This window comes from Molothrus aeneus, chromosome Z (assembly GCF_037042795.1).
Source record: "Molothrus aeneus isolate 106 chromosome Z, BPBGC_Maene_1.0, whole genome shotgun sequence".
NCBI lineage: Eukaryota > Metazoa > Chordata > Aves > Passeriformes > Icteridae > Molothrus > Molothrus aeneus.
The window spans coordinates 67,172,535-67,193,876 of NC_089680.1; the positions used below are offsets into that span (position 1 = coordinate 67,172,535).

At 40.1% G+C, this 21,342-nt stretch overlaps 1 protein-coding gene across 2 annotated transcripts in view; it reads left to right on the plus strand.

Annotated features, from left to right (window-relative positions):
* CAMK4 (calcium/calmodulin dependent protein kinase IV) overlaps window positions 1-15,376 on the plus strand; it is a 139,772-nt gene extending 124,396 nt beyond the window's left edge. For both annotated transcript variants that reach the window (XM_066569562.1, XM_066569563.1), the window contains 5 exons: window positions 1,760-1,834; window positions 5,088-5,163; window positions 8,826-8,952; window positions 10,952-11,104; window positions 13,750-15,376. In XM_066569562.1, the coding sequence (XP_066425659.1) occupies window positions 1,760-1,834; window positions 5,088-5,163; window positions 8,826-8,952; window positions 10,952-11,104; window positions 13,750-13,923 (605 nt within the window). In that variant the 3' untranslated portion in view covers window positions 13,924-15,376. The remainder of the gene's footprint in view (window positions 1-1,759; window positions 1,835-5,087; window positions 5,164-8,825; window positions 8,953-10,951; window positions 11,105-13,749) is intronic.
* The last annotated feature ends 5,966 nt before the right edge of the window (window positions 15,377-21,342 follow it).

Consider the following 21,342-nt stretch of genomic DNA (forward strand, 5'->3'; position numbering starts at 1 on the left):
AGTAGTATGTGCTAACTGATGTTTGGAGTATGTGCACCTCATGATCACCCTATTTGAAGCCAGTGCTTAATGAACAGCATGTTACTTCAGAAGCACAGCTGTTAATGATGGTTTCAAAACCAATGCAAAACTAGATGCTTGCTTAGAGCATTCATTGCCAAAATTGTGTGGAACATAGCAGAGATTAAAGCACTGGGAACAAGAAGAATCATGAGAACAGCATAAAGGTCTGTGCACCACTTCTATGCCCCTTTTTTTCTTTTAAACTAGTACCTTAAGAGGAAAGACACACTGATGTGAAAATAAAAATGTGCAGATAAGTGGCAGAAGGCAAACTGAGCAAGGCTGGCTTCTGTTTTAAGGGCAGGTTTGAGGGAGATGCAGAGATCTTTGCAAAGAGCACAGGGAAACTCTCTGAAGTATGGTCAGCCCCATAGAGGGGGCAAGGAGGAGCAAGGCTCTCCTGATCAGGAATCTATTGTGCCAATTCTGCTGTAGATGGCAGACACTTCCAAGGGGTATGACCTCCAAAAATGTTGGGCATGCCTAGTTTTTTGCTTGAGCAACAAGGATCATCTGTGCAACCCTTCTGAGTTTGAAAATACTACCTGGTGCTCCCTTAGGAGTGTTTCCACGTTCATCAGGCTGGTGATCATAATGGTTTTCTGGATCCAAATTTCCATGAAGTGGCCTCAAGCAATTTTGTATAAATTTCTAGGAACATCTTGGCTCTCAGGGTGATGGTATTTTATATCTTATCCTACTTCTAATCTTTCCTGGAAAGGCTCTAAACTTGATAATTTAATGCAATACCATCCAGAGTGTGTAGGGCTTTTGAAACATTTCCTAAATGCCATGATTCTTCATCTTTTTGATAAGGTTATTGCCCTGTTTAAATTGAAATTCAATTTACAATGAGTGGCTGTGTTTATAAAAGTAAACTGTATTTCTAATTAGATAAATTATAATGCAAAAAGGATAGCCATTTAGGAAAAAGTGACCTATTTTTATCCTGATCTTGAGTTGGAGTTAGAACATTCCCTTTTATATTCAGTCTTACAAAACAAAATCAAGTCCTTTATTTTGCACTTTTAAGACAAAGCTGATTTTCATTATCTAAGAATAAGTCAATTTGAATAAGCTCAGTTTATTTTTGGTGAAAAAAGTGTTGTGAACACTTCAATTTTTGTTACTTTTATGAAGTCATGCAAGTACAGTGTGTATTGTCACAAAGGCCCTCACTCTGTGAATGATAATTCAGGGTGGAACATTGGAGAAAGGATGATCAATACTTCTTCTGTCACCATCTTTATGCCTCTAAAAGCCTTCTATCAAAATACTGTTGAGATTTTGTCTTGCAGAGACTGCACACTTTGACCCTTGACTAAAAAAGCAACCCAAAATAGTTCTGATAATTTTATTGGATTACACATAGAGTGGAAACTGAATATATACCTAGAATATATTTTTGCATCTCTGCTTGTATGCCCTTAGGCCTCCCACTGCACTGGCTTTGTGTAGTTTTCAGAATAAAATACAAGCTACATTTCTGTCAAGCAAGAGCCAGGAATACTCATTTGTACAGGAAATTTTACCTCTGGATTGCAGCATGAGTAGATTCATTAAATCAATGCTTACTTATGGAAATGTCAATACCATTCATTTAATGTATAAATGTTTGTTTAATTGCATATACAACATAAAACCCCACACTATTACAGGGAGTAAGAACATTAATATTCCCAAACCATCTTAACAGCTGACTTTGGACTTTCCAAGATTGTGGAAGATCATGTGACCATGAAGACAGTTTGTGGAACTCCAGGGTACTGTGGTATGTTGTTTTGTTACTTATATTTGCTTTTATGACTGTAGATTCAAAGGCAAGAGGGCACTGCAGAAGATGTGAGATCACTCTCTTACCTCGTAGAGCAACTGATAATGCAATTCAGGTGACATTGTCACTGTCCATTATCTTGTATGACATTGCCTGCAAAGCACACACACAGGCCAAGTCTGCTTCAGAGCAGCACCTAACTCCAGTCCAGTTAGTTTCATAAAATGTTTTCACATATTAGCTGTTAATGTTCTGGTTGTCTTCTCTTGTGAAATTATAGTACCAATGCCACACATCCATAGTTAGTGGTTAGTGCTTAAAAACAGGATAAGGCTTATTCCTGTAGAAGAGCTCTAGAGTTGTGTCGACTGGGTAGGAAGGATTGAAGCTGAATATTTCTGCAGGGAAGGGAAGAAAAGAGCTCTATGCCTGTAGTTATGTGCCTATAGCAATCCTTGATTTACAATTCAAGTTAACTAACTGTGCAGAAGTCCTGGTGACCAGAAAACATTCAAGCATTACTTTCCAGAATTGGAGGAAACCCAGGAGAAATACTGTTTAAATGCCAAATTAAACTATGAATAATTGATGGTTCCGGGCTGCCAGCTCCCACATCCTGCCCACCCATCTAACAGTAGCTTCTCCAGAAAGGACACAGCAATAAAAACACATACTCGATTCTGAACACTTTGGCATCAAGACTTGACAATCTGTTGTCCTTGGGATGTACAGATTGATGCAGAGGACTGAAGGCAAGAAGATGATCACAGAGAACTTAGTTTACTGCAATGCCGTACCTTCAGTGAACTTAACAAGAAGAGCATAAGTGATTTCTGAGAGTAACACAAAAAATCAAGCCAGTGCAAAGCAGTGATTCATGATCAGTCTGTTACAGGCAACATCTAAACTAACGCAATTCTGTCAGACAAATCCATTCACCAAAAGCAAACTTCTGGAAATCTTAAAAAAATACTAAAAGCCCTTCTGTTCATGGCTGTGCAAGTATAGTGTGGGAAGGGAAGAGATTGCATTGATGTTCGTAGGTACAGCCAGCCCACTGTGCTCCAGAAATGTGGCAGTCATCCCATGTGCCTCACAGATCCAGGGCAACCAGGGTCCTCAAGCTGTGCCTGTCAAGCTGCTTAGGCAGACATTGACTCCTCTTTACTGCTGCAGAGCTGGAATCCCCCAAAACTGCCTGGCCTTTCCGTCTGCTCCTCACAGCAGCAGAACCAACTGCCTGAAATGGTCTGTCTTTCCTTCCAGTTAAAACAGAATAGCAAAAATAAAGCCTAAATGAAGTGCCAAGTAAATAGTCTCATAGAACCATTAAGGTTGGAAAGGCTTCCAAGACTTAAGTCCAAACTTTGACTGCATAGCACCATGCTCACTAAGGGCTATGTCCACTTTTTCTTGAACACCTCCAAGGATGATGACTCTAAGGTTAAGGTTGGAAAAGACCTCCAATATTGTTAAGTCCAACCTTTGACTGCATGCCACCATGCTCACTAAGGGCCACGTCCAGTTTTTTCTTGAACGTCTCCAGGGATGATGACTCTACCATCTCCCTTGGCAGCCTCTTTCAATGCTTAACCACCCTTCCTGTGAGAAAATCCTGCTTAATGTCCAATCTGAACTTGCCCTAGTGAAGCTTGAGCCATTTTCTCTTGACCTATCATGGTTACATGGGAGTGGAAGCCAACTCTCACCCCACTACAACCTCCACCCAAGTGGTTGCAGAGACTCCCTGAGTCTCCTCTTCTCCAGGCTGAACACTCACACTTCCTTCAGCTGCTCTTCTTTGGATTTTTTCTCTATACCTTCACCAATTTCTTTGCCCTTCTCTGGACAGGCTCCAGCCCCTCAAGGCCCTCCTAGTTGTAAGGGGCCCCAAATTGGACACAACATTTGATGTGTGACCTCACTGGTGCCCAGTACAGGGGGGATGGTTACTGCCCCACTGTTGCTGACACAGGCCAGGATGCCCTCTGCCTTCTTGGCCACCTGGGCACAACTGGCTCGTGTTCAGCCACTGTCAACCAGCACACCCAGGTCCTTTCCTGCTGAGCAGTTTTCCAGCCACTCTGCCCCCAGCCTGTAGCACTGAAGGAGGTTATTGTGTCCCAAGGCAGGGCTGACATTCAATCTCATTGAAACTCATGCCTCTGGCCTTGTCTCATGGATCCAACCTTCCACATCCTTCTGTATAACTTTACAAATCCCCACCTGACTTGGTGTCCTTTGTAAACTGACTGAGGATACCCTCGATCCCCTCATCCAGACCAGGATAAAGATGCAAAACAGGACTGGTCCCAGCACTGGGCAGGTCACCTGCTCATGAAAGGCGATCAGGTTGGTCAGGCAGGATGTGCCATTCCCAAACCCCTGCTGGCTGTGCTTGATCCCCTGCACTATATTTGCCATGTGATTGCATCCAAAATGATCTTCTCCATCATCTTCCCTGGCACCACGGTCTGGCTCACAGGCCTGTACTTCCCTGCATCCATTTTCCTGCCCTTCTTGTGGATGGACATCACATTAGTCAACCTCCAAATCATCTGGGACCTTCCCAGTTAGATAGGATTGATGATCAGTGAGGCAGAGCAGCTTGGCAAGCTCCTTCTCCAGCTCCCTCAGCACCCTTGGATGAATCCCACCTGGTTCCATGGACTTGTGAATGTCTCAGTGGCTCAGCAGGTCACTGCCTCCCTCCTCCTGGACTGCACAGGGTCTGTTCTGCTCTCTGTCCCTGTCTGCCAGCTGGGGCTGGTTCCCTGAGGATAATCAGGCCTTACTGTTGAGGTCTGAGGCAAAGAAGGCATCTGAGCCTTTTCCTCAGCCTTGGTTCCAGTGTTTGCCTCTGCATCCAATCAAGGATGGAGATTTTCATTGGCCACATTTTTGTTGTTGATGTATTTATAAAAACACTAAGTAAAATACTGAAGTTAAAGCACCACCTTATTGGTCACATTGCAGCTCCAGCACTGCTGTAGCTTTCTGTGGTTCCTTCCACAAACATAAAATACAATTTGAAACCAAAGTACACTTCTCATTTCATTCTGGCTCTGCTTGGACATGACTTCTCTTGTTTTGTATTCCGTGAAGGGAATCATTTGTCTAATTAAGGGCTTAAATGGGCAGTCCTAATTTTTTATAACAGACACAACTGTGCATGGACTTTGATTGATTTTGTAGCTATTATTTCCTCACGCAAGTGTTGTGTTATTGACAAGTGTTTTGTCCTCTGCAGCACCAGAGATACTACGGGGATGTGCCTATGGCCCTGAGGTGGACATGTGGTCCCTGGGGATTATCACCTACATCCTGTAAGTGCAAATGTTGACAAAGAGAAGTTCACTTTTTAGCATCCACAGGATATCATTATAATATGGGCTGTGGTGTTGGAAAAGACAAGATCCTGAACTTTACTTATTGTATTCCTAACCTTACTGAAGTAAGTCAAATCCTAGAGGAACATGGCAAAACAGTCAGTCTAAATATTTGATAACTATAACACTTCTTCCTGAACAACAGCAAGACCTGTGCAGAATCATGCTACTAATGTGAATGAGTATAGAACAAAAGTTCCAAACACTTGTGTTTAAGTAGGCATTTGTGTCTAAGTCTTATTGTGGTTAGTCATGATTCAATTGGTAAGAATTACAATTACTTTATTGTATTGATTGAATCTTTCAAAGGAACGTTATTGAGAAGGAAAATTGCATATGATGTATTGACTACCTCCTTTATGGGAGAATAATTATGAGACTTAATTTAGACCCTTGGCAATGACAATATGTAGATGGCTTGTGTAGTAATATACAATATTTCTAGGATGCCTTTTGTGGGAAGAAAATAGCATTTTATACATGTAACTTAAAGATATGGAGGATTTTATACATGTGGGCGATTATCCCTCCCCTACTACTTGCTATGTCCAGCAAGTACAGTGTGGAATAACATAGTTATTTTTATCTTTTGCAAAGAAAAAATTATATTCTCTAGTGTTTATACTAAAAGTCCATGTAAGAATATACATACATGCTGATAGTAATGCCAGAAAACATTCATCTTTTCTTCTGCACATAAACCTCAAATAATTCAAAGGTCCCCTTTTTGGTACCTGTAAATAATAGACTACAATATTCCTATTTCCCATCTTGTTATCTGCTCCTTTTAAATGCGTGTATCTTTGTGTCATGGTCTGGTTTAAGATTCAGACTTTGTGTTGAAGATCACATCTCAGATATTGCCTGCCAGGTCCTCATTTCTTGTCACTTCTAAGATTTCCACTCATGGCAGAGAGATATGAAACTTGCCAGCAAGGCGGTCCCTAAGACTGGAGAGATGACTTTTGTTGTCCCTTTACAAAGCCACCTAGATTAAGTTATGGCCTTTCCTAGTTACTCAAGGCCTAATGAAGTTACTGCGCTTAAAACTAAGAGCCTTTCTTAAGCAGAACTTATTTTCAAGTGTAAGCAAGCTCCAACAAACTCCAAACAGTTCCTACCTAAATATCTGGCATTTTCTATATGCATCTTCTCAAAACCTTCCAGCTCTTCAGGGGATGCTCCCAAGCCACACTAAACCTCTACAAGTGTGTGAGTGTAAATGTAAGCGTGTGGGCTCCTGCCCTGGATGGACTACAAATACTCTTCCATGACTACAGATACTCTTCCATTTTTCCTCCTTCTAATCCTGTCCCACTCCCACCTCAAAATCCAATTTGATCTACAGGAACAAGATGCAAAAATCCACCTGGCTGTCTCTTCCATTTAGCTTTAACAGTACTCCACATTTAAAACTCTTCTATTGTGTGTAAAGCTTTGGGAATCAATATGTCTGATGGATTAGAAACTGAGACCAGAAAGGTACATGTAAAATTACTAAGTCATTAATCCTGGAGCCCAGAGGACAATGTTTCATGTCTCCATCTCATAGTTCAGTTCCACTTACATAGAGACAAAAAAATCCCCACCATTCCTGTATGTCCCCCTAAAATGAAGTGGATGTAAGAGTTAAAAACCATGTTACAGAGGATCTGCATAAAACTGTATCTTGCCATTAATCAAAGTGGACTTACATTTGATTAAAAAAAAAAACCGACACATATTTTGACAGAACAATTTTTCCTGAGGCAAATTATATTAAGACCCATTGACTACCTTAAACTACCATAATTTAAGGGAAGCCACATGTATAGTTCTAAAAGTCAAGAGGAGCAGTCTTTTTTCTATTCCTAAAGCAGGTAGAAATCCTTCTGCATGTTTGAGATGCAGACAGTGGTCAAAAAATACAAACTCTTTGCCAATAGTTAAAATTGCGTGGATTTAATTAAGGATGTTATTTCACTAACTTACTTAAAAGGACACGAGACCCAATCTGGTCTTTTTTAGTAGTTTTTTAAGCTGCTTACATTGACTTTTCCTTTATTTATAAGTACCTGATTTAAAGTGAATCAGAATAATAAAATGTTATTTCAAAATAAAATAAAATCAAGAGCAGCCACACGAGGTTTTGCACTGATTCAATTGATCTAATTTGAAACCACACCTCTAGATTTACTTATCTATTTTGGCATGTAGCAAAAAAAAAAAAAAATACTCTCTGCTGAAGTGGATTTTTAACTAGAACTATATCTATTGAAATTGTTGGTAGGAAAGCAATAGGTAATAGTGAGTTACAGTGAAAACAGAAAACTCACTTAGGAGGCTTCCAGCACAGTCACAGCAAGACTTTAGCAGGTTCTTACTGTCATAGGTTAGCCAGATCCAAAAGGCAGTTTGGGCTGAGCCAGTGAGGGGAGCTGCTCAGGGGTGTTCCATGGGACAGCAGGGACCTGCTGCCAACCCAGAAATGGTGATGGGAGAGACAGCAAACAGGAGCAGCAGAGGGGCTCTGCCTGCCCACCACCTACTGAAGCACAAGGTTTTGAGGCTAGATCCTTGTGTTTTAATGCACCTCTGCCAGACTTGGAAAAATAATGTGCCCAGAATGTGCTTGCAATGAGGTGTTTCTCCTCTTCAGCAGTGGAATTTGATGCAGCTGTTCCACCCACGGTTATGCACCACTCCCAAAACCACATTTCTTCCTTGAATCTCAGCCTCCTTTTTCAAAACAGTAAGCACATTGTGTTTAAAAATACAAAAACAAGTTAAAATGTAAGGCTTTTCTAGATTTGTTGCTGTCTTGATCATTATGATCTGCTGTTGTTTTCCTCTCATCATCTTACTGCTTGTTGCATTTTCTGGAAGCAGAGGAGGACATAGCCTTTCTCTGTCAAGCTCAGATCACATACTGGCTGAATAGGAAATTCACTTTAAAAAATCTGATTATGTGTGCAGGCGTGATTAAAGTGCAGTGAAGCGATAAAAAAAGGACATTATACAAATGGAAACCACATCTATGAGTCTGCTTTCCCTGAGGCCAGCGGTGTGGATCTCTGCTGGGATCTGTATTATTCAATATATTTATAAATGCAGTCATTAGTGAGATCACAAGACTTCTAGATTGTATGTAGGTTACCTAAGTAAAGATGAGGCCTAATCATGAAAACTTAACAAAGGTTTTTACATATTGTGGCTGATAGGATGGAAAAAAGTACAGGGATGAACATGTCTAAAAATCATTCCTAACTGGATATATAAAAACTTTAACTTCATGTGTAAGATGGGTTTCCTCAGCTAATTCCTCTTCCTCTGGCAAGAGTTACAGGGATTCTGATAAATGCTCTATGATCCTATATTAATAGTTCCAACATATGAAAATAGAAAAATTACAGTTAGAAAAACCTTTCCCAGTGTTTAAGAATACTTATGACCACATTTCTCTCTGTTAGGTAGAATTAGGAGTTCATGAGTACATCCAGGAATGGTTTCCCAAAGTGATCTACAGGACACAAAGCAGGGAAAAATACTACCATGAACTGTTTATAACAACCCAAGACTAATTAAACTTTGATTAATTAATTTCTTTTTTATCCTTTCAGACTTTGTGGCTTTGAACCATTTTATGATGAAAGGGGAGATCAGTATATGTTTAAGAGAATCCTGAGCTGTGAATATGACTTTGTGTCCCCCTGGTGGGATGATGTGTCTCTGAATGCCAAGGATTTAGTAAGTAAAGCAAAAATGAGACTGGAGTATTTAGTATTTCTGCCACTGAGAAAGAGTCCATTTTGGGGTGGGGGCAGAATAATTGGTTAATTAATTGTTCATAATTGTTTCCTCTTGCCTTTGCTACATTATGGTGCTGTTAATATCTCCTGTTAGTCCACTGCTGTAATTTGCACTCAGAACATGGATATTCAGGCCCTTCTGTGAAGCAAGCCATAGATTGTTGGCAGCTGTCACAGTGTTCGTGTATGCCTGCCTTTCCTTCCAGCTCTGAAGTCTTTCACCATTCATCTTTTCCGGGCAAACACCTTCAGGGAATGTAGAAACAAGCCCTTCTTTTTGTGCAATTTTCAAGCCTGCATTTTGGGGAAGAATATAAAAAGGAATGAAACTTTCCTCCCACTGCTTTTTCTGACATATTTTTTCTGTCCGTTAAAGTTTTTTTTTTTGGTAGGTGAGGAAAGACTGACCCCTTTTAAATATGCTCCATTAGCAAAATGCAAGGGCTGGCATGCTATCTGCACTCTATTCTTTTATTACTGGATAAAGTAATTTGGATCCAGGAGACACTGATCTGCAAAGATATGTATGCTTGAGTCTGACTTTTGTCAATAATAACTTGCATAATTCAGTTATTTCATAAGCACTGAAAACACAAGTGCTCTGTTCCATATACACTCATACAAACTGTGTCACAAAATACTACGTCATTGGTGTTAGTGAAGTAGTTCAGGATATTTCAAATGGAAGGACTGAAGAAGTTCAAAGTACTTTTTTGGTGTTTTATGAGATGTGAAGTTTTTCTAAGGCCAAAAAAAATATCATTTAATGCCAGATAAACAGCAGTCTGCAGGTAAAGCTTTTGAACATTGCATAGGAAATTGTAGATAACAATGATGACCATGACTCTCAAAACCCATGCTGTGGGCAGTTCAGTGTTCAGTTGAAGGGATTTCTTTAACTCAAAGACTTCCTTGTAGACACAACCAATATTCACCACAATGCCTGTTCTCCTGCATGCACTTCAGGGCAGCAACTTTAAAGGTATTTGTAGGGAGATTTCAGGGAACCCTAAAGCAAGTTTTCCCTCACCCTTGGGCACATAGGAGCAGTGGAGCCCTGTGCCATCACTTGCACTGCTCCAAGAGGATCTGCAGTCAGGAGACCTGGGTAAGTGTGGCTCTGCAGAGTGCCATCTGTGTACTTTGTTACTCCATCCTCACCTTTCTTCTTTTTTTAAAACTCCACTTGTCCGGAGATACAATAAAACTTATGGAATGTCAGTTGACTGGTCACACTTTGTACCCAGCAGGACCATCTGCTGTCCTAAGGGTATGTTTGCAGTGCCTTTTCCCAAAAATATCCTAGTGTCATGTTTGTAGAAGTCCAGGTTTTCTGGCTGTGGTGATAGAAGGAATGGTGTAAACAGCATTAGTTCCAGAGTGGGTTAAGACAGAAACACTTGTACAATGCTTTTTTTAATATGTACAAGAGGTCTTTCAGTGACTGAAAGAAAAATTTCCTTTGTGATGTATATGACAGGGACTGCATGGTACAAGCCTGCAGGAGCTGCGTGTGCATAATTTAAACCTTCTAATCCAGTTTAAGACTTGTCCAAATCCTGAAGTAGAGAGAGAGACTGCTTAGAGACTTTGAGAACCTCTTAGGGTTTTTGTGACAAGTCAGACATGAAAGAGCCTATGATAGATACAGGTCAGCTGCATTGGTACATACCCTTAATATGTTGGTAACCAGTTGGTACTTTCTCTTCTTTCTTCCCCCTTAGTGGCTGTCTTAATCAGATGTTATTTATGGAGGACCAAGAAATGCCAGAAGCAAAATACTTGCAAAGACACAAATGAAAACTCTTGTTGGTTTCTTAGAATGTCTCACCTAAGATGCTCTCCAAACCAAGGCCAGAGCCCCCAAATGCAAAACTAGGTAAATTTGAATGAAGAATAAGGTTGACAGTCTTTTGTATTTCTTGCTTGTGATGCAGGTTAAAAAGTTGATTGTTTTAGACCCCAAGAAACGCCTCACCACTCTACAGGCTTTGCAGCACCCGTGGGTCACAGGGAAGGCAATAAACTTTGCACACATGGACAACGCACAAAAGAAACTTCAAGAATTCAATGCCCGGCGTAAACTTAAGGCAAGTCTCTGCTCATAGTCTCTGTTCTGGCTATGAAAGCATGCAATTAAATTATTAGCCTTACAGAAACCTTGCACATTTTTGAGGACAATATTCCATGGTGTTATGGAAGCTTTTCATTTAAGATGTCTGATGAAGATTGAAGAAGTTTGAAGTTGATTCAGTCAATGACCAAAGCCAAAACAAATAAAAAATTGGTGAAGTTGATTGAAAACTCTATCTACACAGATAGGACCACTGAGGATGTACACACCTTTCACAAAGTCCTTACTTTCCATCTTTTCTTCCCTTCTTCCTTTCTTGCTTTTGTCCATCCATCTGTCCTGTATTGCTGGTGCATCCTTAGAATACTGACCAGAAAGAACGGCATACTGAGTAATTTTTTAATAAGCATCCATCAATCTAGAAGAAAGTTAGTCTATTCAAGAATATTTTGATCCCTAACCCACCTGTACCTGTCAATTCAAAGCAGGAGGTTTAAGCCATCCTTCTGTATGAACTTGAGTCAGCATTTCAGATGTGTAGGTCCATAAATATCCCCAGGATGCTCCTTTACCATCCAGTCCACATATCTGCCATGGGAAGAAGCAGGGAAATGTCTTTAGGTGCAAATAGCAGGCAATTGGTCACCTGACTGACATAGTATCAGGAAACTTTCTTTTCTCCTAATACGTTATTTAGTTTTTAAAGATTTTCATCTGATCAGGAGATAATTCCAGGGATACCTCAGCACAGGAATTGTTAGTAACAGCTACAGTGAAGCTGCCCTTGTAGCCCTGGGGAATTAGAGTAAAAGCAACTTAACTGAGAGCTTTAGTAAATTCCATAGAAAAATCCATTCACAAAAAAACTGAGCCTTAACTTTGGCTTTGCTATTTCTTTTTAGTAGAGAACTGTAGCAGAGAATTTCTACAGGGCAAAGAAATTTGTTTTGTCATTTACAAAGTTCTCAGAGATTATAGATATAATTCACATTGACATTTTGATTTTGTTTTTCTTTATATTTTTTACACCAGAGATATTTTTGAAGCTCATTTTATTTAGACCCCTACACTAAATCAATTTATTCTTTTGTGATTACAAACTATCACTTTTTATAAGTTTATTTCTTCATTGCTTCTCTGTTGAAGATTAAATTACCAAATCTCCAATTATTAAGAGGATTGATTGAAGTTAGCAGTTAGCTTCTTGTAGAGTTAATAATTTTCCACAATATATCTGTAAAAGAAACAATAAATTTTTTGACAGTTAACTCCTGGTCAAAAAAATAAAACCAAAGCAGACATCAAAGTAGTGAGTACACGCTTTGGCTGTTGTTTTGTTATTAAGAATAATATGCAATTATTTTCTCTTTCCCAACATAAAAGTCCATCAGCAGACTTTCTTTATGTAAAGACAAATTTTAAAGAGTAACTCTAAAGGTTTCAGTCAAGATTTGGTTTCTCATAGGCTGTGTTGAATTTGTTTCATAAACATCCAACACTTCTTGCGACACTAAATTACATTGAAAGTGCCTTTAGACATTATAGTATCACTAAGTGGCTTGTTCCGTTTGTGATCAGCTTCCCAATGTCCTCTCACCACCAATGTGGATGTCTGTGATTTTTCCTTTAAGAGGTCTACTCTCTCAAAATTCTTGCCCATTTCTTTGGTTTATGCCTTATAGTATTTCTTCATAATCTGTTGTAGCTGATTCTTTTCTATTGACAATGCTTATGTTATCTGCTTTTCATTAAAATCTTTTTTTCCTTTTTATTTCTTTGTGGGACTTTTTTGTTTGTTTCTTTTTTGTGTGTGTTTTCTGTGTGTGTGTGTGTGTGTGTATGTGTGTGATTACCTCTCCAAAGAATCCATAAAACTTGCTATATTCTTCATCTCTTCCTGCAGACCTGCTTTGATCTAAGCAAAAGCTGCCAAGTCAAAAATAGCTTGAGCTGTCGCACACAGAAATTAGCATTTATTTTCCTCACCTCTGTATGTCTGGTTTTCTTCAGGCAATAAAACTGTTCAAGGCAAGGGCTAATATACCTGTCTTCATATGTGTCTTCATTTTGTGATATTACATGTGATATGAAATCCTCCTCCTAGTGTGTATTTTCATATGCCTATACTTAGGAAGGTGCCCATCTGCCCTGCAACATTGTGCTTGGAATATACAACAGTGCAATAGTGAAAAATATTGTGTTCTTTGTGAAATTTTCATGGAATAATCAGTGGTAGTACTGGTGGTTTTTATTATTATGACAGAAGATGATGACTTTCTTTTTTGCCATCAGGCTTCAGGGCAGGACACCTGAAGTAATTTCTAAAACAAAAACAAAAACAAAAACCAAAACAAAAACAAACAAAACAAAACAAAGCAAAAAAAAAAAAATCTAACAAAAAAAACCCCAAAAGAAACAAAAAAACCAGCAAGTATAGCTGAAAAAAAAGTTCACGTCACCCAACCTGTAACCTTGTGAAAGCAGCAATTTTAAACCTCAACCCAGTATGCCAGGTGGCTTTCTAAATCCACCCGGGCCCAGGCAGGTATCCAAAGCTGACATTCCCAGGAAGACTGAATGTAGTTGCTGCTGTCGGGGCAGTGCCGCGTGCCCACGGGCCGCATTCCCTAAGGAATGTTTGCTTGGTCCCCTCTCTCCCAGGCTGCAGTGAAAGCTGTGGTGGCCTCCACACGCCTCGGCAGCGCCAGCAGCCACAGCGCCCACGAGGGCCACAAGGCCGGCCCCAGCCCGGCGCCCGGCCACAACAGCCAGCCCGCGGACACAGAAAATCCCTCGCAGGAGGCGACAGCGGCGGCTCCCGGAGAAATGCCTTAGATCGATGGCGCTCGCTCATGTCAGCGGAGATGTCATTTCATACACCAGCTACCTTGTCATCCAGCAAGAGAGATTAGCAAGCTTGGCCTCTCTGGTTCTGCTTTGGGGTGTCACAGGCCCCACCTGATGATCCTACCTTCAGTGCATGTGACTGCTTATGAAAATAGTAAACTGTTCCATTAGGCATGTCATGGAAACAGTGTAATTTGCAGTAATATCGGCAGGTGAAAACATGGGGATTATTAACTACCTACCATAATGTGTATACTTCATCTATCTAGTGTTCCTAGGTGGCATTTGAAACAAAATGCTATTTTGTTTGATTTTATGGAAGTAGGTGTCTTATCTATGTTGTGAGTTTCTTTGAACTGTTTCCTTCCAGGTTCATAGTCCTTCAGCAGAAAAATGGAAGGAAATACCAAACCAATGCTTTTAAAACTGATGTATGAAATAATGTTTTTTATCTGTAAAATTGAAAAAGTATTTGGGGATTTACATGCAAAAAAAAGAAAAAAAAAACCACAAAAAAACATTCCACTACTTCTGAGAAGAAATTGAAATGGTAGTTCCACTGGGCATGAAAATGTACATTGTTCAAACTTGCATTGAGAATGCCTTATTCTGACTTTTCTTGTTTATATACAGTATTTTAATAACAACCAAAATTACTCTGTTATTTCATTCCACAGTAAAGTGTTAGCAAAACAAAACCACACACTAAACAAGGATTAAAATACATGCAAATTTCTGGCATACCATTTTATTTCTTCATTAAAATTCTAATCTGCAGATAGAAGACATTTTATAAACCCTAAGGGAATAATCTGCATTTAAATAAGCTGTAAATGCTTGAAGCTATTTCACAATTACTGATTTTGCTTTGGGGAAACACTCTTATGCAAGGTCTGGGAGCAAGTAGTATAATCTAGTTGGTTCCTGAGTAATTTAACCTCATGAGTGAGCAGTTTCCACTTGTAATTAGTCCACATTTTCCTAACAAAGGATGCGTCCTGTAAAGTGATCCACCAGCACGATGTTGCATCCACCCAGAGCTGTCTTGAGTTAGCAGCTGTGTGCATCAATCAGCTTGCAAAAGTAGGGTCAGGCTCTTCAGCTATCTTGATGTTCTTGTTGAATGTGATTGTTAGGAACTGAAAAACTAATGTGCATCAGTGTGTATGACCACTTACACTTGTTTGTTATCTATTTGACAGCATGTGACTATTGTACTGATATATTACAAAAATCGCAAAAAGAACCTGACATACAAAAATGTCATTTGTGCTTGTTAAACTTTTTAATACTGATAGTTACCTAACATCCTAATACAATCATCATTCCTCTTTAGCTTTAATTGTTTTTATGTTGTTGTTAGGCCTTGCACAACTTGCCTTGAAAAAATATAGCAGCTACTGAAAAAAACAAGACTTTAATAAAGCATTCAATAACTACATTTCCTGATGAAATTAAAGGGTAATACAATGTTATTCGTATGGTAGATTTAATAAATAAAATGTGCCCTAAATTAATATATAAAGGAGGATTAAAGATCCTGTCTTTACTGGGTGAAAATGCATGCTAATGGATCTATTATACTTGAGATTTTTTATCCATTTCTCAGAACTCTCTGAATTTGAACAAAAAGTTTTGCTAACTAGGAAGGGTTGAAATGTAAAGTATACATGCATCCATTCAGTTTTCAAAGGACACACTTTGAGGTCAGCAGAAACATCTGGCAGGGGCATAACAGCTGTATGCAAGCCAACGTGACACTTTTACAGATTTTTCCCTTGGAAACAAATACAGCAAGATTAATAACTTTGGAGAAGATCATAGATACATCCACCTGTCTCACTTTTTACTGTCTGTCTTACCTCCTTTCAGGTCACTGAAGGAAAGAGGCAGTTCTCAGCTACTTTACTCCACTCTCCTATACTGTAGTGAAGTCATCCAAATTCAGTCAGTAGGGAAATTTGATGGGAGAGGCTGGATTTCTGTACTATTTCTCCTTCATTTGGGATAATTGCTTCAAACCTGCAGAAGTGGAGTTGGCTGAGCAGTAACTGCACATCTGTGAGAGCTTGAGTATAAATTCCTTCGTCTGAGGCACAGTTTGTTGAGCTGAAAAGTGGTCCCAGCTGATTCCCAGTGGTGGTTTTTGCTAAATTATACCACAGAATATCATAACTATGAGCTGATGATATCTAAGAGCATAGATATCTAAGATATCTAAGAGCTCTCTGTGACAGCATGATCTTCAGAGACAACTCAGTTTTGTGTTAGGCTCTGGGGCTTCAGTTGTTTTTGTTTTTATCATACTCAATATTAAGCAATCAGGATGTCTGTGCTGAGGCTGTGATTACTAGTACATGACTTGGCAAAGCACAGTGCCTAGCTGATATATTTGATGTATGACAGCAGTTGGGTGTATGCATGCACTGGAAGATGCAGGTGTTACCTGCATTGGCTTTGTCTGAAAAATCACATCCTGGTGGCATCTGCTGTAGTGCAGACTGGGATGTGCAACATCAGTGTCTTACTATGGCTGAAAAATGTGAACACACTTGAAAACTACTGGGGAAAGAGCAGATGTTTCCAAATCCATGGTTATAAGCTAATTAGAAAGTTACTTGTGCTCTTTTCTGTTGAAATACTGAGCTTTAATTCTTTAGAATATTTAACATATTAACAAAGTTCTTTAAGTACAAAAGGGGAAACTTTCCAATATTTTTGAAGTATTTCAACTTAGTAAAACTTTTCCTGTAAAAGCAGACTTCAGCACTAGTCAATTGTAGGGTAATATTTTAGAGCTGAAATGATGAAAAGATTGCTGTTAAATGGCTAAGGAAGTCCTGCCTCTGCACCACAGCAGGGGTTTTCCCAGTTTCAGAAAGATTCCCTCCAAAGTAGAACAGATTTCCTGTAATTCCAAACACTTTTGCTTGTAATTTTGTGGATGACACAATAGATTGCACTGTGTGAGACTGGTGCTGGTTTGTTGGCTGAAGTTTGTACTCTAAAGTGTGCAAACATGCTGTAAAGAGGCAGACACACCATAATCAAACTTCTGAATGCAGAATACCATCCAGGCAAAAGTTTTTGATACAGCAGGTTCTTCAGAAGAAGGGTACTATTTGTCCACACAAATGAGCAAGCTGTTGGGCACACAGAGTATGATAAAAACTGCCCAGCAGTCCCTTTGCCTTGGTGAATACAGCAAAATGCTCTGAAATGCTGTGTGGTAGCAAAGCAGGATCAAAGCATCAACCAAAAAGTTATTTGAAGTGGCTCAGACCAGCAGGGTGGCCCAGGCTGCAGGAGGCTGTGGCTCACTGTCACTAGGCCTCCACACTTTCCAAATGAATCACCTTCTCCTACAACTCACACTGCAAGTGGAAGACAGACAGAGCTGGCAGCCATAGGACAAGTGAGGACAACACCACATTTTCTGCAGCAGGGAAAGGGAAAATGATACTGGGAGCTGTTAGTGTCCAACTCAGCAGAAGGAAAGCAATATCTGACAAGCAGCAAATGCAGCAGGACTCTGGAAAATAAGCCCTTGTCTTTAAATAAATGTCCCTCAGCTCTTGCACATGTGCTGGGTCATCTCTGGGGTTTTGAGAGCAGTATTATAAAGTGTGGAGTGGAGGACTCCCTGCAGATCCTTGCACATTGTCCTGCACATTGCCTGCTTACAGAATGGCAGACACAAGTGTCAGCACAGTGCCTTGACCCGAGGCTTGTGCAGAGGCTTTTCCTCCTGGAGAAGAACTAATTTTTGTGTGGCTGAGCCAACATTGTTGCTGCTGAGGTTATGTGTGCACAACTTATGGAGGCATGGCATTCATGTAACAAAAAATATCAGAGGCTGACCAAGAAAGATGTACAGTTAGACATAGAGACCAGTGCTAGGGATACACACAAGTCCTGAAGATAACTACGGTAATATAAGAGACAGGCAGAACATCCTTAAAGTTACTTTATAAAACAATAACAACTCAAAGAATATCCTTTATTTCCTATCAGAGTTAATCCAGTTGGAACATAAACAGAGTTCATTCTTCTTTTGTATAAAAAATTTTATATTAAATTCCCTGATAAGCCCCTGCACAATACCATGTTTTCTTGACAAAAAAACATCAGCTGCATTGCAGAATAACAAGAAAATAAGGAAGGAAAAGGGGAAAAATATGAGGGAAATATTTGCCTAGTGTAGACACAGAGCTCTAAAGCTAGGGTTGCAGAGTGTTACAAAGATGATGACAGGACAGGAGCAACTCTTTTATGGGGAAAGGCTGAGGGAGCTTGCCCCTCAGGGATCTCTGAGAGGGGATCTCATTAATACATGGGAATACCTGAAAGAAGGGTGCCAAGAGAATGGACCAGGCTCTGCTCCATGGTGCTGAGCAATAGGACAAGAGGAAATAGGCAGAAACTGATGTCCAGGATGTTCCCCCTGAACATGAGAAAGAGCTTCTTTACTCTGTGCAAGTGTCCACACCTGGGGACAGATTGCCCAGAGAGGCAATATCTCCCTCACTAGAGATATTCCAGAACCTGGACACAATCCTATGCAATGTGCTTTAGGTAGCCTGGCTTGAGCAGAGAGTTGGGGCCAGATGACCGTGCCAATGGTCACTTCTAGCCTTACCCATTCTGTGATTTTGTGATTTCATGATCTTAGTTCCAGAAGACATATAAATTCTTACCGGCAAGGCTGCAGATTCTTTACATCTGGGAGGTAAAATTTCTGGCCAGAGTAATACAGAAGATTGCTGAAGGAGCATTGAAGAGCATTCCTTGGAGTGTGAATCCTCTAACTAATAGAAGGATAGAACGATATACATACACATAACTAAAAATTCAATAAATACATACATCCTCTTCTACCCCTCCCAAGTGGAAAAGAGAACATGAATGCAGTTATTATTGTAAGGCATTCAAATATTTTGGGAATAGGCATAGTACAGAAGGAGGAATATAATGGAATACTTGAAGTGGCCCAATTCTGAATTTAGCAGTAGAATTATAGATTGAAATCTGAATATGTACATGAACACATAAATATATAAATTTATCAAATAAAAAGCAGAGACGGCTGAACAATCTGAGAACCAAGTCTGTATTAAAAGTTGCAGCAGTCGCAGTTTGAAGCCATCATTTGTCCCTTGCCAGCATTACTCAGCTGGACCTGAAACTATAATGATTAGCAGTCTGGTGTACATAGATCTTTGCTGATGAAATTCAGTAATGCAAATCAAGGTGTGGAAGATAACAAATACAACAGTACGGAGTTTTGCCCTGCTCTGGCTCCTTCCAAGACACAGCTGGAAAAAAGATCATTTCAAAGCCTTCCATTGGTGTGCTCAGTACAGGTGTGGAAGAGGAGTGACAACACAAGAACAGCATTTTGTGAGGAGTTGGAGCTTCCCCAAACTGCACAGAAACCCTGCCCAGTGATGTTCCATCCACAGCATGTGTGAGAACAGTTGGGCCCTTTATTTGTTTAAAAGGAAGATGTTTACTGGCCAAGGTATATTTAACAGCAAGTGTTTGCCCCTATGAAGTAGCACAGAGTTCTTCCTATAGGAAGATACATAAAGAGCAAAGCTTAAAAGAAAGGGATTTTTTTTTTTTCTGTTTGAAACTCTGGCTTCAGAGTTTGTGTTAACATGTGTTAACATTAATGGCTAAAGGGCTTATCGTTATTCTTCCTCTTTGTGCTTCATCTCTTTTCTCCTGGCCCAGGGGCACCCAGGAGCAGCTGTCAGCTGCCAGTCAGTGGGTAAAGAGCCATCTGACACCTGGCAGGTTTCAGCTTTTCAGCCCTTCCAAATCTGCTGTTGCCCTTGGTTCCATCAGTGGGTTTCACTCCTGCTCTTCTGCTCCCAGAAGAGTCTGGGTTTCACCAGTCAGTACATATATTTCTCTGTGAGCCATCCCTGGTGTGATTTGTCACTGCCAGTTGGTACCCAGGCAGAGGTATTTCTACTTTCCCTCTCCAGTTCCCAGACTCATGCTGTTTGCTGGCACCTTCAGATTCCTTTCTTAACAGCCTATACCTGGCTGACAGAAATAGCTCACTGGTGTGCAACAAGTGCCAGACAGACACAGAAAATAACTGAGCTTCTTGGGTTATTCTCCCAAAAGAAAATGAAGGCACCTGGGCTGCTGTAGGCACAGGGTGAGTGGCTCAGAGCAAAGAGGCACAAGAACAGCACTGTGCCAGGTTCTGCTCCTCAGCACCAGGAAGCTCCTTTGCCAACAGCACCTTTTTCCTTCTGTGGAAGACATTGTTTAGGTCAATCCAAAGAGATAAGTAAGGTCTGGGAATTCTGAAAAATATCATGTGTTCTGTGACCAGTGACCTTCCTAACACTGTTTACATAATATGAGTTGACACACTTAGAATCCTATTTTATGCCATGTTGCCATTTACAGTGTTAGCACAAGAAGCTGCAAAGTCGGTTTGGAGCACGTGGTCCCATTAGTTGCCTGGAACTGTAAATAATGATCTGCTTTGTAATACAAAATTGTGGAGCCAATCATTGTATCTGCATAAGTACACAGAGGGAAAGTCCCATTAACAACAAAAAAGACTGTAATTATTATCCCTATGTTGGGTGGATCTGGGTTAGCTCTTCTAATTGAAATTATTATTTCAAATTACTTGAAGCAGCTATTCTGGTCATTTGAAAGCTGAGGACAAACCATTGGGTTTGATTTACATGTGATCTGTCCCAGAGACTGTATGTTCTAGGAGCTATTGAGTCATATTTGTTCATACACAGAACTGTGCATAGGGGTCTACACTATCCTATCAGCCCTCAGATCCCAAAGCATGATGATGTTACTTACAAATGTGAAATTTGCATGAACAAGCACAACTACACAAATCCCCAAATAAAACTGCACAATAACCACCCACAACAAACACACCAGAGAAGTCTGCTACAGAACACACCAAAAGGAGCTCCTTTTTAGCTTTGTGACAACAAAGGATAAAGTGAGAAGTGTCTATATATGTACATTCTGAGGTCTCAAGTTTCTTGATTTCTGTTATTTTCCTGATATGCCCACCAGCCATGTTTCTGGAAGTAGTGCAAACACATGTATCTAGTGACAGCCTCCTCTAGATGGAAAAATGTCACCACTGACCCTACCCTTCATTTGTAAGACATTGAAGTTGTATTGTTTGTACTATTAATATGTTCCCCAGTCGTCTCTCCCTCAGCTGGCCATGGGGGCCTGAAGTAGTCTTTTACAGAAAACTGAAGTTTGTCAAGAAAAATTTCATGAAACTAAGCAAATGGACTGTATGTATATTTTGACAAAAATATCTTTGAAATACCTCCTAAAGCCTGCTGCAGCAGTGTCCTCCCTGAGAAGTATTTTCCTCAGGAATGACAAGGACCCTAC